At 44.2% G+C, this 15,213-nt stretch overlaps 1 protein-coding gene across 1 annotated transcript in view; it reads right to left on the bottom strand.

Moving 5' to 3' along the window:
* The window catches only part of FIP1L1 (factor interacting with PAPOLA and CPSF1), an 82,232-nt gene that overhangs the window by 51,822 nt on the left and 15,197 nt on the right, over nt 1–15,213 (bottom strand). The window contains exons 7-10 of the mRNA XM_025198345.1: nt 9,402–9,509; nt 8,420–8,550; nt 8,139–8,207; nt 2,806–2,912 (exon numbers count right to left, since the gene is read on the bottom strand). Of these exons, the coding sequence (XP_025054130.1) occupies nt 2,806–2,912; nt 8,139–8,207; nt 8,420–8,550; nt 9,402–9,509 (415 nt within the window). The remainder of the gene's footprint in view (nt 1–2,805; nt 2,913–8,138; nt 8,208–8,419; nt 8,551–9,401; nt 9,510–15,213) is intronic.

Here is a 15,213-nt window from a genome sequence, read left to right as displayed (position 1 = left end):
AACAGCAAGGTGGGGTAGGGGGAATCCAGACAAATGCTGCTGTGCCTGCAGTTTCTGTAGGAGCTCCAGCCAGGGAACAGAGCGGAGGGGCCAGCTCTGCTGTGGAGCAGAGAGCATGCCGGGATGCTGGGGGAGTCTAGTTTATCTTAAACCAGCAAGGGGTCTCGGACAGACATTGCATAAACCAGTTTGAATCAAATCAGTTAAGTCTGATACTATATTAATAGATTTTAGGGTCGGAAGGGACCTATTAGATAGTCGAGTCCAACCCCCTGCCCTGGACACCCCAGCCAGGTGTTTATCCAATCTCCTCTTAAATAGCTCCAAGGAAGGGGACAGCACCACCTCCCTTGGAAGCATATTCCATATTTTGGCAACTCTCACTAAAATTTTTTTTCCTGATGTCCAATTTAAACTTACTCTCCTTCAGTCTGTGGCCATTGCTTCTAGTTACCCCAATGGGCACCCTGGTAAACACCATATCCCCTATTTCCTGCTGTCCCCCGATGAGCTTGTAGACAGCCACAAGATCACCTCTCAGCCTTCTCTTATGGAGGCTGAAGAGATTCAGGTCCTTCAAATTGGTCCTCCTAGGGTTTTTCTTGTAGTCCTTTAATGAGATGGGTGGCCCTCCTCTGAACCCTTTCCAGGTTATCTAACATCCCTCTTGAAGTGCAACGCCCCAAACTGCAGCCTGACCAATGCCACAGAGGGGAAGTATCACCTCCTTAGGCCTGTTTCTGATGCACCTACTTGTGCAAGAAAGAATGCGGTAAGCTTTACTTACTGCTTTATCACATGGGTGACTCATGTTCATTTTGGAGTCAACTACGACTCTGAGATCCCTCTCTGCTGTTGTGCTACTCAGTATAGTACCTTCTAGGGTATATGTGCGTTGATGCTTCTTCCTCCCTAGATGCAACACATGACACTTATCTTTGTTATACTGCATCCTATTCTGTTCCGCCCACTTACCCAGCCTATCCATATCCGCCTGGATTCGCTACCTGCCCTCTAGTTTGTTTACCTCACCCCATAGTTTGGTGTCTTTCATTCAACCAGGTTTATCTCAAACCAGTTTCAACTATTCTCAGACTGGTTTATGTGCACTGAATATCTGTTCTGTTACAGGTTTAAACCAGTTTCTGATCACTTAAACCAGTTTGTGTGTAATGTCTGTCCATAGCTCCCCAAAAAATCTCTGATTAACAAAACAATGGACTGACGTTACTACCCCTAAAAACTCGGAAGAAATGGAGCTTCAATTTCAGGTAAGTGGCTTGACGGACAATGAAGTAGGCAGGCAAAACTGGAAAAAAGGTAGAGGCCTAGCATGAGATATTTACCCTAGCTAAAGTATACCTAAAAGCCTTCTAATAAAAGGAAAAAAAAAAGTAATGTACACACATATTCACACAACGGGCCCAATAAACTAACACGGCACTATCACATAAGCCCATACAATCTCCATCTGCCACTATAAATACTTTCTACAATTTTTAGCCTGAATGGATATTTAATTAAAAGCCTAGTATCATAACAGTATACTAAAGTGATCTAAACTATTTCAAACACCAATACAATAATGAGCTGTATACACAAGGAATCATATCTTGTTGCAACAGCGGAACTGCATACAGTTCTAGAGGGATCATCCTAGGATACTGTGTTCTGTTTGGGGAATTTCATTACCAAAAGCAGACTGACTATATAGTTCAGAGAAGAAAGATAAGCATTATTAAAGGCTTGAAAGATGTGTCACTGAAGAAAATTTCTAGAATAGATGCTGGAAGAGAAATTACTTAGGCTGTACAAGGAGTACTAGAACAAAAAACAAGAGAGAGAAAAAATTTAGGTTGAATATCAAGCAATTATTTCTCTCTGAGTTACAGATAGCTGCTAAATAGCCTCTTAAGGAATGCTTCCTGGCTTGAAAATTTAAAATAAGTATGGACAAATTATTAAAAACTAACAACAGAGAATAACCTTGAAGTGATAAGGAGTAGAATTGCATGTTCCAATACATTTCTCCTCCAATTACCTACAATTCTATGCTAAAATACCTTCAGGTTTGTCAAGTGGCCAATAGAACGCTTTCCAGGACCGTTTTGGTTACCAGTACAAAATAGAAGCACCATGAACTTGGTTATTTTTGGACTGAGTCAATTACAAAACATGACAACTTAAAATTGAAGGGGGGAGGAACAAGAGATCATAAAAAATAAAAATTCAGTAACAAAGTTATTCCCCTGTGTTTGTAGGAAAGAATACAATAAACTTCAGTTAAGTGCATGAAAACAAAAGCTACCTGGCATGGAAGGGAATATGTACTAGGAGCCCTTTGAGCTTCTTTAAGTTGTAGCATTACTAACCTTAATTTTGTTTATTTAGAGAAAAAAAAACAGGTGGGAGAAGGTACAAAAGGACATTTTTCTGGTTCACACATACTTTTTAAATGGCCAGTCTAACTGTACATAAACAGTACTACATATTCAACATTATGACTTTCATTGTCTTATTTTTTCTTTATCTGTGCTCAAATCTCCACTTTTTTTTTTTTAAAGTAGCACAGGAATAGAACTATACAAACCGAAAGGCTTCCCCCACAGAGCTGGTTGTAGACTAGAAATGAGTAGGATTACACTTTCTTTTATTTTTCAATTATTAAGAAATGTACTCATGTTTTGGTTTCCTCCCCTCCCCCCAAACAGGTCACAATATTTAAGCACACATAGGTAACAAGAACAAATTTTAAAAACCCCAACATTTTACATCAAGTTATAAAATCAAGACTTTCCAACTGACCTGTTTGGAATTCCTGATTTGAAAAGGGGTGGAGGAGATGTGAAATCAGCTTTGATTGGCTGCAGTATCACTTCCTTTTCTATGTTTCCAGTTCTGCCCTGCTGGACCTTTAAATAAATGTTTCAACATTAGCTTGACATGAGAAGTTGAACAGTGCTATTTCTCATCATACACTGAAAGAAAACAGATCACATGAGCACAATTTCAACAAAATTAAAACTAGCACTCCTGCAAGCAGTTAAATTCCATATGTTATAAGAATGTTATTTGCTGGGAATTATTTGTGACAAGTCTTTTGCAAAGAAATTCTTCATCAGGTGAACCAGTTAAATGTCTATGAAATTTATAGATAAAAAAAACTAAGCAAAAAAGTGAGCTCAATCCATTTACCCATTTTAATGAAAGCCATTAAAACCTAACTAACCACTTCACTTCAGTGTCACATCAAGAGGATTCTATTTATTCACATACCACATATACCTTCCCCCTGAAAACAAGCCATCCATAATTATGGTGTAAGTTCTAAACAAGGAACCTGAGTTCCAAGCCAGAATGGAGGCTAGGACTGTGCTCAGCACCTGCTCACCCTGAGCTCAGTTCTTCTGCTACAAGGAAGTGAGGTACACTCCTAGTCTTCAGCACCATTCTCCCTCCCCCTCTACTGAAGGGCCAAGAGAGGATTCAACCATCTTACAAACCCTGTTGGTAATTAAATAGGGGGAAGGGAAGTGACTCCACTCCTGTGCCATGAAGCTGGAGGGTTCAGCCCTGGGTGAGCCAGCACCATGATAGGTAAGAGACTGGAAAAATCTTTTCTTCTTTATTCTGCCTTCCCAAAACAAGATGTATGTCTTATTCAGGGGTATGTGGTATGCAAATACATACGGGTCTATGATCTATATACTTGGACCAAGGAGCTACTGTCATTTATAGGTGTGAGGGGCAAGAAATTAGGGAAGGCAGACTGCAAGATTTTGGGTTTGTGTTTTTGTTTTTTTTTAAATAAAGCTGTGCAGAACATTTGGTGTCATTTGGTGTACTTCCAATACCTATTTTTCCAACTTGTCAGCTGATAGCAGCATATTACATATGCAGAAAACACATACAGTTTTATTGGGTAAATATGCCAACATGAAGAACAAAACAGAAGTGATTCAGCAGTAGAATGGACATATTAACACCTTCCACCTTTGAAAAAACAACAGAAGTAGAATCAATTGCACAAGAAAAAAAAAGAAACCTGCATAGCCTTTCTTTAAAATCCTGCAGGAAAAAATGCATGAGTAAAAGAAGCGGCTTAAGAACCAGAATTTTAAATTCTGAAAAAGGAATATAGCTTAAAAAACAGAAACAAAAGAAGTGCTGGTTAGGCCTCAGCTACAGTAGTGCGTCCTGTCTGAGCATTTTAAGTTGTACATAGGGAAACTGAAGAACATGCGTCAAGTTACAAAGATAAAGGAGATCAAAAGTAAGCAATATGGAGGAAAGGCTGAAGGAACTCAGGATGTTTAGCAGGCCTGTGCGAAGTGGCTAGTATTCACTTCAGATTCGGATTCGGCTGATTCGGGGGACAGTGATTTGATTCGGTGATTCGAATCACTGTCCCAAATTGATTTGGCCGAATGCGATTCGGAGATTCGGTCGTACCTCTGAATCAAATAGGCCCCATGCACCACCTGCTCTCCCAGCCCTGTCAATGGCTGCCCCCTGCCTCCCCCCCAACCCTGGTCCCAGCCTCTGTAATGAGCCCCCACCCCTCGCCTGCTCTCCCAGTCCCAGTGTCCCAGCTCCTTAAAAAAATAAAAAAAGCCCCCAATCACCAGCTGCTGTCAGGTAGGCGGGGCGATCCCCACTGCCCCCCTGCTGCGTGGGCGGCTCTGCCATGAGCCCCCATCCCCCACCTGCTCTCCCAGCCCCACCCCCATGACTACCCAACCCAGCCCCAACATCAGCTCTTTAAAAAAAGGCCTGCACTCACTGGCTGCTGCCAGATGGGGAAGGGCAATCCCCACTGACCCATGCTGTGTGCGGGGGGGAGGGGGCTCTGCCACGAGCTTCTAGAAGCCCCGATGGCCGTTGCAGCAGCTGGTGAATGCAGGGGTGTTTTTTTTAAAGAACCGGGAGCTGGGGCCAGGTGGGGCAGCCATGGAGGGGGCTGGGAGAGCAGGCAGGGGATGGGGGCTAGTGGCAGAGCCCCCCCCACAGCATGGGGTAGTGGGGATCATCCCCTCCGCCAGGCAGCAGCTGGTGAATAGGGGCTTTTGTTTTGTTTTTTAAAGAACCAGGAGCTGGGTCTGGGCAGGGCAGCCTTGAGGCGGTGCTAGAGGAGCAGGCAGGAGATGGGGCCTGGCAGCAGTTCCCCGCCCTGGTCCCCTTCCCCCTCCTCCAGCCCCCACCCCTTACTTACTGGCATGGAGTCTGGGTCCAGGTCCCTGCGGCAGCGAGCGGGGACTGCTCCAATCTCCTAAGCTCTCCGAATAAATTCGGAAAAGATTTGGAGAGCTCCAAATCAATTCAGAACTTTTTAATGGTCTCCTGATTGGATTCGGATTGAGAGATTCGGCCACTGAATCGGGCCAAATCTCCTCTGAATTGAATCAGCACCCGAAGCTTTGCGCAGCCCTAATGTTTAGCTTCCATCTGGTAATGATAGTAAGGGATGACATGGTAGCAGTTTTCAAACATTTGTCATAAAGATGGAGAAATATTGTTTTCCCTTGCCACGGAAGGCAAGACAAAGGGGAAGGGACTTCAGCTTCAACAAAGATTTAGATGAAATTTCAGGAAAAACTTCCTAACTGTAAGAATAATAGAAACATGGATAAAACTAATCTCCAGACATTGTGGAACCTCCCTCTTTGGACGTTTTTAAGAAGGAGATAAATAAGCATCAGTCTGGTTCAGGAACAGCAAATCCAGCATTTGTGAAGGCGTTACATTAGCTGACTCTCAAGGCTATCCACCAAGCCTGTGATTCTGCAATTCTGTGTTTTGTTACATAACACAGCTTCTACTCTCTAGTTTTCAATATTCATAAAAATAAATGTTCCACTTATGAATAAAAGTTTACTGGATAGCTGCCGAGACAAATATTTACAAATCTGGATTTTAGTTGAACTGTGGTACACTTTTTCATATGCTCTGATATTTCAGCTTTTCATCAGCAAAGTGACATACTAATTTCACATAGGCCCACCAGTCCACCTGTGTACAAAAAGGTAAACAAGGCCCTTCGACTGCAAGCTGTTCAAGGTATGGACTATATCTTCATTTACCTTGTTATATAGAACAGTTTTAGTGCTTTAGTAAATAGTAATAAAAACAAACAGTCTAGGATTCTTAAAACTAATTGGTATGTCCCAGTTTAAGTAGAAATGACTGTAGAGATATTTCCAAGTAATTAGTAGTGCATTTCGCTTTTTTGGAGTGGGGCCATCTTGGCTTTTAAACCAAAAATTTTATTATAAGTTTTCTGGCATTAATCCAACATCAAAACACTGACATAACCATTTCTACACACCACCATACATATACAGTAGCTCACATTAAAAAAAAAAGTTCAAATTTTAATGAATTACTTTCCCAGAGCATGAACATACATTTAAAAATCCTGCAGGAAAAAAATTAAACTTACCCCAAAGAGCGACTAGATTTCTTCCCCCTGGGATGAGCTTCAAACCTCAAGCCCCAAATTCAGTTGAGGCAGTTTTTAAGTTGGAAAACTTAACTATCCCCCTGAAAAGACTAGGAGTATCAGAAGATTTTGCTCTTTTAACAGTCAGCTGCAATGGGAGACCACATCCTTCTACTGCCTAATGCCTTCCTGAACTCTAGCATGATAAGCAAGGAGAATGGAAAAGCTACGGAAGCTGATGTCCTCTCTGGGGGCAGAAAAACAAAGACACTGTAGTGCAGTGGTTCTTAATGTTTTTAGGCCCAAGGCACCCCTCAGAAAATGTCAGCACTTAGATTTCACTTGTTTGGATTTTTTTACTACGAAAAAATTAATACTGCAATTCTTCTGTTACAAAGAACTCAGAAAGACTTCAAACAGGTCAAAATATTTTTAATGCTATGAATTCCTATTTGAAATCTCTGGGTTTATCTTGTGAATCATGTTTGGACACCTGACAATGCTAACACTGCATGGCACCCTTGAAAGATGCTCAAGTCACACCAGGGTGCCACGGCATCCTGTCTGAGGATCACTAACTTAATGCACGGGTGTTAAAGATATGGCCCACAGGCTATACAGGGTCTTGGCCTGACCCCCCACACTGCATGTGGCACATGCTGGCCTGGGCCCTGCACACTGCATGCGGAGCTTGCCTCGCTGGGGCCAGATCATACCCACAGACTGTCACCGCATCCTGAAGCCAGCATGCTGGGTTGGCGCAGATGCGTCAAAGTGTGCACTCCATGAGCACCACGTGCAGCATGAGCATGGGTCTGATCTAGCCCACAGACTGGTCCCATGCAACTCACCTGGCCCAGAGGACCAGATGAGTTTGATACCCCTACCCTCATGGATACTGAAGCAATAGAAGAGAGGAAAAAACAGAACCAAAAATGCCTGGCTACAAATTGGAGTCTCTCCTGCAGTAACTTGCAGCAGAGGGATAGCAATTGACAATTCTGAACCAATTTAATAAGGGCTCAATGAGATTTACCCTGGATATTAAATAAGAAATTATAAAAAGTAAAATAAAATAACTGGTACTATAGTTCAATATAGAGACTTATACTATGAGAAGGCTGAATATGAAATAAAGAGCTGTTTTAAAAAAGGGAAAGCTAAACCTTCACTCTAATATGCTAAACACAAATACAGATAGCTACTGTTTTATTTCTAATACAGTGTAATTCTCTTGCAGATGACTATCAGATGGACAGAAAGTATAGTACAGCCAATTAAAATCAGACAACAGAAAAAATTGAGACTCATTGTCATACCTTACTCGCCAAGAAAGAAAATTACAAACCAAAGTAAAAGCTACAAGGCTGCAGAAACAAAAATCATGCCATACTTTACAAAGCTTCCCAAGCACATTTGCATGAATTTAATCTGCGTGAACAAACAAACTGTAACTAAAAAGAAAACCACGACAAAGCAAGAAGTTTCATCTGCCATTTGTTAGTGCAGCAGTGATGACAAAACAAGAACAATATTTTTAATCAACAAATTTGTAAAATTAATTGAGTCACTAGTGTAAAATGAGAGCTTAGAAAAATAGCTGTGTCCACTTCAATCTCATCTCTGTCACTTGGTAGTGGTATGGGTAGCAATACTCAACAAAAATGAGAGCAACCAACAAAAGCTTACTAAAATTCACCTTAAAAAGATTGTATCTGCCATCTTGAATCTCTGCACCTGGTGTTACTTCCATAATATTGTCTTCGGCCTAAGTTAAATAACATATTGCCCATTAAAATACCAGACTAACACATGGTTACAAGCCTAACTGTAACTAGCCTGTGCCATTAACCACAAAAAAAGTCAATGAAGTGATGGAGAAAGACTCTGGATTTCAAAAGAGAAAGGTGACTGAACTCCTAAACAAAGATACTGTACCAGATACTTATTACTGAATTCCACATAAATGTTATTAATTACCATGATTTTATTTGAAGCTGAGGTAAGCGGTAAAATTTCAAGACCCATTCGTATCCTCTTTTGTTTTTCACAGTAAGCTTTCCAAGTATCTTCATTAAACCCATAGTTGAAATAATCAGAGAGATCAGCACCTTCAAACCAAAGAGTTCAAAATTTAAGAATTAAGCACACGTAGCTGTTTTTTTTATTTTAATTTTTGCTTTTGTTTATAGAACAATAAAATCAGAAATCACAGCAAAGGTGTATTGTTAGGAAATACAACTTCCTTAATACGAAACTATCTGCGAGATCCTAATGAATACACTTCAAGTATGTGGAGCAAGTTGCACACTACGTTTCAAACTATGCAGAGTTCAGTCTCATAAGCATTATCAAAATAAATGTGTGCCTTGTACTTCTTTTGTGGACAATTTTCATTTTCAAAGCAATGTAAAAACAATGCATTAAAAATAAAAAAAGGAGGGAAAAAAGCTAAAATTATGGCTAGAACACAACAGGCACATGCAGTCATTTTGAGAGTTACCCATCTCATTCCTCTACATGGCCTGTGGGCCAGATTCAACCTGCAGAGCTGGGGAGCACGGTCTGCCACAGAATTCAGGGTTTCTTGACTCTGGTGGACACAGCCATCAGCAGCAGCCTCCTGGGCCTACACTCTGCCCGAATGCAGCCCCTGGCTGCCATCCAGCCCTGAACCCTGCACTTTTTTCCTTTATTGTTTCTTGAACATGCAGACATGAAGTCTTTGGCAACCAACCTGAAATAATTAGGTATTTCCCAAGATCACTCAGAATAGCAATTTATTAATTATCCGTTAATTTAGTTATAAATGTGTAGGGCATTTCACCACTATCCTGAATGATTAGGAAGAGAAGCTATTCAAAGTATCTATTAAATAATTATATTTCATTTGACTTGCACAGTATTATGTGATAAGACGGATAACTCATAGTTATATAAAAATATCAATCAGAAATATTACCTGGCTTTCTCCAAGGTTTATCTTCAAAAGAATCTAAATCTACTTCCAGAAGTGGAACACCATTAATGCTTCCTGGTGCATCAAGATCTACCCCTTTAACTTTTCCACCTAAAAAGAAAAGTTGTAAAAAGTACAGTTTAAGTCTTTAAACATGAATTTTAATTAATCCAACACAATGAGTTTAAGTTTTCAATTTTAATAAAGACATACTACAATTTTAGTATTATCAACAGTTTATATAACATGTTAGTTAGATAACAACACACTGGTGTGTTAGGTGTTTTAGAGACAACTACAAAACAGAGTACTCTTTCAAAGGCCTTATAATCTAAATAAAAATACATTTGTTTTCTACTTTAAAAACTTTTTATATTTTAAATGCATCTATGCCAAAGTACACATAATTTTAAGTGGCTTTTCACCAAATTCACTCGTGTAATAGTTGTGTTTTTCACACAAAATGTTGTGTTCATTATCCACATCCTAGAGCAGGATAATGGGCTGTCTAACTATCAACCTGTGGGCTGAATGAGGCTCACAACGGGTTAATGTGCAGCCCCAGAGCTCCCATGCAGCTGTCACTCCTCCATACTCCCCTTTCTAACTCTAGCTTCAGCTTCCTGTCCCTATTTCAAGGCACTGCGCAGCCCACAAGGCCAGGGGAGCCTGTAACCCAGGGTACTGGAGCCAGCAACTAGAGTGCTATGGCTGGCAAGGTCATCCACGTAGCACAGTGCAGTAGGGAGGGTAGGGGGTGCACCCATGCCCTGTGCTGGTGTGGCCCCTGGCTGCTTAAAGTTGGACAGCCCTATCCTAGAAAGTCATAGCAGTAAATGAAAGTTGTAATGCTGTGGTTGAACATCCATCTGCACTGCCTTCATTCTACACAATTTTGGAGATGAGAGAATGCAGAATGGATGGTACGTACAACACGCTATAGGTTTCCCTTGAGAATGCAATTCATTCTTCAACAAATAATGTTTTTTAAGAATAATATCTTTTAAATCTGTTTCTTTAGAAAATTGCTTCAGCCATTACAGGGGTGTAGCATGCTGCAGGCCTCAGGGGCTGCAGCCCAGCTGGAAGCAGACAGAATAGATTTCATAGAAGTTAGGGCTGTAAGGGACCTCGAAGATCATCAGGTCCAGTCTCCGAATAATTATAAGCCTGCCTTGATCGACTGGGCCAGGTGATGATGATAACTGGCTGGCACCACAGGAGTTAAAGGGCTCCCAGGGAAGGGAGCTAGAGGGAGAGAAGGGGGAGGGGAGGGGCTGCATGGCTAGTAGCTGCAACACCAAGCCAGGGACTCTTTCAGGAAAAGGATGAAAAGGTTTGAGGGTTATAAGAAGGGCTGTGAAGCTAAAGGCTGCTGCAGTGAGCCATGGAACTCCCCCTCCAGAAGGAAAGATGGGCCATTGGGATGGTGAGGAAACAGTACAGAGCTGGAATCATCCTCTAAGAGTCTGGGAAAAGACCCTACGTTGCAAGTTACCCCTTGGTTGACTATGTTTTTGCTTGTTTCCTGATTGCTGCTTTATGCATGTGGTGTTTCTTCTGAGGAAAAGGTGCACAGGAAAATTTAGACCTTGCGAGTAAACAGATATTCCACTACATGTGGTAGAGAAGGTGGGAGACTTTAAAAAGTGAACTCCAGAATGAAGATGCCAGAGGGAAAGCAGTGTACTGAGGTACCTGTTACTAGAGTGCCTTGACCTCAAACTGGGGGAAATAGAGGCTAAGCACAAACAGGAGCTCAAGAACTGAGAAAGAAGCTGGCCAGACTTGCTGCTCAGTGAGATCTCTCAGGAGGAGAGGCAGAAACTAGCAAAGCAGGTGGAGACCGAGTGCCACGTTTGCAAGAGGAGAGACAGAGGTGACAACCTTAAAAAGCCAAGCCCTGCACTTAGAAGCAGAGATGGAAAGGGCTAAAGTGAGGTCATCCACAGTCCCACAACGAGCAGAGAACCCGAGTCCTTTCAAGTGAGATAGGGAAGCAGCCAATCTGGGGGAGGATCAAGACCCAAGAGAAGATCCTCAATAAGACCACACCCATAAGGAAGGGTCGCAGAAACCCAAGTGATTTAGGTAGTACTGTTGGAGGTGAGCGAGAGAGGAATGAATGACAGAGAAGCCTATTTTCAGGGGCAGCCTCCATAGGAGAGACACCCTGGAGAAAAGAGGGCAGTAGTAGAGTCCACTGATGCCAAAAATGAGGGAGATCAAAAAAATACCTTGAGGGGGCATTGTGAGGTTGAGAGATGGGGAAGAGACCACAGAGGAAACAACAAAGGGGCCAGGTCCATCCAACTGAGTACCATGTGTCCAAGCCTGCATCCAACAGGGTGGACTCAGGGCAAGAGAAAAGCAGGGCCTACCAGAAAGCAGACAGCCCAACTCCAGAGACCCGAGTCTGGGCCTGGGAACAGGCCAGGAGAAAATTTAATTGAACCCCAAGGCCAAAAGGTAGGCTGCCCAAAGGGATTAGGGGTGGTTTCAAGTGTGGGGGTTGTGGACACAGGGCAAGGCCACGCCCCTGGACTGAAATGTGGAATTCTCACATTCAGAGTGGACCCCCTTGTAAAATAAAAAGGGGTGTGGGACTTCCGGAAGGAAAAATGAGAGATTGTTTGTGGGGAAACATCCACAGGAACTGAAGCCAGTAGACACGAGGACTGACAGCCTCAGATCCAGCGTGTTTGCAAGTAATCTGTGCTTCCAGGTCAGCTGGAAGAGACTGAAACAACTGTTCCACAGTTGGCAGGAACTGCAAGGTATGCTGATATATGGAAGAATAAGAAGGGGGAAAGCCGAGGAATAGGAACAGTTAACTCCAAACATCCAATGGAAGCCTATCAAGCAATCACCATGTTTAATGGACAACTATTGTGTGGCAGACCCATGTGGATAAAGATAGAAAGAGAGAATGCCAGCTAGAGGTCTGGGAGGGGTTACCACCACCTTGGGACCTAAGGAACTTTGGGGTAGGACTTGGGCTTGGAAGGAAGCCCTGGGGGTGGCTGGGGAGTCACCCGACTGGAAGGGGCAGGGCTTGGGAACCATATGAGCTCAGGGCTGGAGTCAGGGCAGTCAGTCTGGCCCTGCAGGCAGCAGGGAGAGGAACTCCTGAGCAGGATGGCTGCAGAAGCGCAACTGACTGATACCTGCCCTGCCCTGAGAACTGTGGGTAAGAGGCAGATAAGACCAGGCCCATGGAGCAGGGGGAACTAAGAGGAATGATTTCATAGACATTTGGGATGGAAGTGACCCCGGAGAATCATCGAGTCCAGCCTCCTGCCCAAGGGGCAGGAAGTCAGCAAGGATCATAGCATCCCAGCAAGATAAGCATCCAAATGTGTCTTGAAGGTGTTCGAAGTGGGTGCTTGAACCACCTCCGGCGGCAGTCTATTCCAAACCTTGGGGGCTCGGACAGCGAAGAGGTTCTTTCTTATATCCAGCCTGAATTGGTTGCAGCGGAGTTTGTGACCGTTCGATCTTGTCATCCCTTGGGGGGCTCTGGTGAACAGACATTCCCCCAGATCCTGATGAGCACCCCTGATAAACTTATAGGTGGCCATCAGATCACCCCTGAGCCTGCGCTTTTCCAGGCTGAATAGCCTCATGGCTCTCAGCCTCTCATCATAAGGTCTGTTTTCCTGACCTCTGATCATGCTGTCCTCTGCACTCTCTCAAGCTTCTCCACATCCTTTTTGAATTGTGGAGCCCAAAACTGGACATAGTACTTCAGCTGCGGCCTCACCAAGGCCAAGTACAGCGGGAGAATGACATCCCGGGATTTGCTTGAGAAGCATCTATGGATGCAAGCCAGCGTTTTGCTCGCTTTACTAGCTGCAGCATCACACTGAAGGCTCATGTTCATCTTGTGGTCAATCATGACCCCCAAGTCCCTTTCATCTGTAGTGCTAACCAGCATAGCACTACCGAGCCTATAAGCATGCTGCAGGTTTTTCCTCCTGAGGTGGGGAACCTTGCATTTTTCGGTGTTGAACACCATCCAGTTCTCATCCGCCCATTTCATGAGTCTGTCCAGATCTGCCTGGATCACCCTCCTATTCTCAGGTGTGGATGCTTTACCCCAGAGTTTGGTGTTGTCGGCGACCTTGGCCAGTCCACTTCTGACACCAATGTTCACATCATTGATGATGTTAAATAGTATGGGCCCTAGGACAGAGCCTTGAGGGACCCCACTGGTCACAGCACACCAAGACGATAGGCTCCTGTCGACCACCACCCTCTGGGTCCTATCGCGGAGGCAGTTGCCCAGCCAGCGGATCATGGTGATGTCAAGGCCGCAGTTAGCCAGTTTGGCCAAAAGGTGATCGTGGGAAACCAGATCGAAGGCTTTTTTGAAGTCGAGGTATACAACATCAATCTCTTCCTCCTTGTCCAGGTGATAAGTCACCTGGTCATAAACGGAAATACACCTGGTCATAAACGGAAATGAGATTGGTCAAGCAAGACCTATCCGCACCAAGCCCATGCTGGGTATCCCTCAGGATACTGCCTTCAGCTAGTCTGTTAAGGATGGCCTCCTTGGTAACCTTTCCTAAGACCTTCCTCAGGATAGAGGTCAGGCTGATGGGCCTGTAGTTAGCTGGATCTACTTTTCTCCCTTTCTTGAAGATGGGCACGACATTGGCCCTCTTCCAATCGTCGGGCACTTCACCAGCGCACCAAGAGCTCTCAAAGATGTGTGCCAGGGGCTGAACTATGATGCTCACCAGCTCCCTGAGTACCCTTGGGTGTAACCCATCAGGGCTGGATGACTTGAAGGTATCCAGCCTGTCAAAGTGTTCCTTCACAAGGTCAGCTTCGATGGAGGGCAAGGAATCTCCCTCACCTGGGCCTCCCTGACCCATAGTGGGCAGGGCCGTGCCATGGGACTGGTGAAAAACTGATGCAAAGTACCCATTTAGCAAGTTCACTTTTTCCTGGGTGTCAGTTGTCCCATCTGGTTTAGCAGGGGTGCAATGTTGTCCTTGCTTGTTCTCCAGCTCTCCACATATCTAAAAAAGGACCTTTTATTTTCCTTGATATTTGTAGCTAGCTGGAGTTCCATCACAGCCTTGGCTTTTCTGATTTGCTCTCTGCAAGTCCGGACCAGAGCAGAGTATTCCTCCTTGGTGGAAGTTCCAGTCCTCCATCCTATGTAGGTCTTCCTTTTAAGGTTCAGGAGGTCCGCCAGTTCCCTGGAGAGCCAAGGGAATGATGGTCTGAGTGAGGCCGCAACCTGGGCTGGGTTGGGTTTTAGTCCAAAAACAGTGTTTCAGTTAGTTGCAACAGCCTGCAGGCTTAAGTTTTGTTTATATTCTAATATGAACTTCAACACTGGAGGAATGACCATGACTAATAGGGGAGGAAGAAGACACAGGGTGCCAGAGGGGCACATTAGAAAGCCTTGCCAAGGGCAAGGCCTAAGCCACAGTGGTGCCGGGGTGGGGGGGAACAGGTGGGCATGTGAGCTGCTGCCAGGGACAGGGCTCAAACTACAGGCAGGCGGCAGCCAAGAGGGCCAAAGCCTGCATGAGAAAGGCAACAGAGGTGGTCTGAAGCTCATCCCTGAGTTAGGGACACCAGGAGCTGGGGGAGCTCAACAGAGCTGAAAGTAGCCTCAGCCTGGGCAAAGGACACTGGGGTGGGGGTGGAAAAGAGGGGTAGGCTGGGATTGAAACAAGAACAGCTAATGTCTGAGGAAGGTGACAACTATGGCTTGGCCAGCGCCCAAGAACAGCTTCGCCCTAAGCAAAGAATGTCAGGGGGGCTGAACAGAGGCGAGAGCAGCTTCAGCCTG

The sequence above is a fragment of the Alligator sinensis genome, unplaced genomic scaffold (genome assembly GCF_000455745.1).
Source record: "Alligator sinensis unplaced genomic scaffold, ASM45574v1 scaffold134_1, whole genome shotgun sequence".
Classification (NCBI taxonomy): domain Eukaryota; kingdom Metazoa; phylum Chordata; order Crocodylia; family Alligatoridae; genus Alligator; species Alligator sinensis.
The sequence above is the reverse complement of the archived record's forward strand: the minus strand, read 5'-3'. Positions and strand labels throughout refer to the sequence as shown.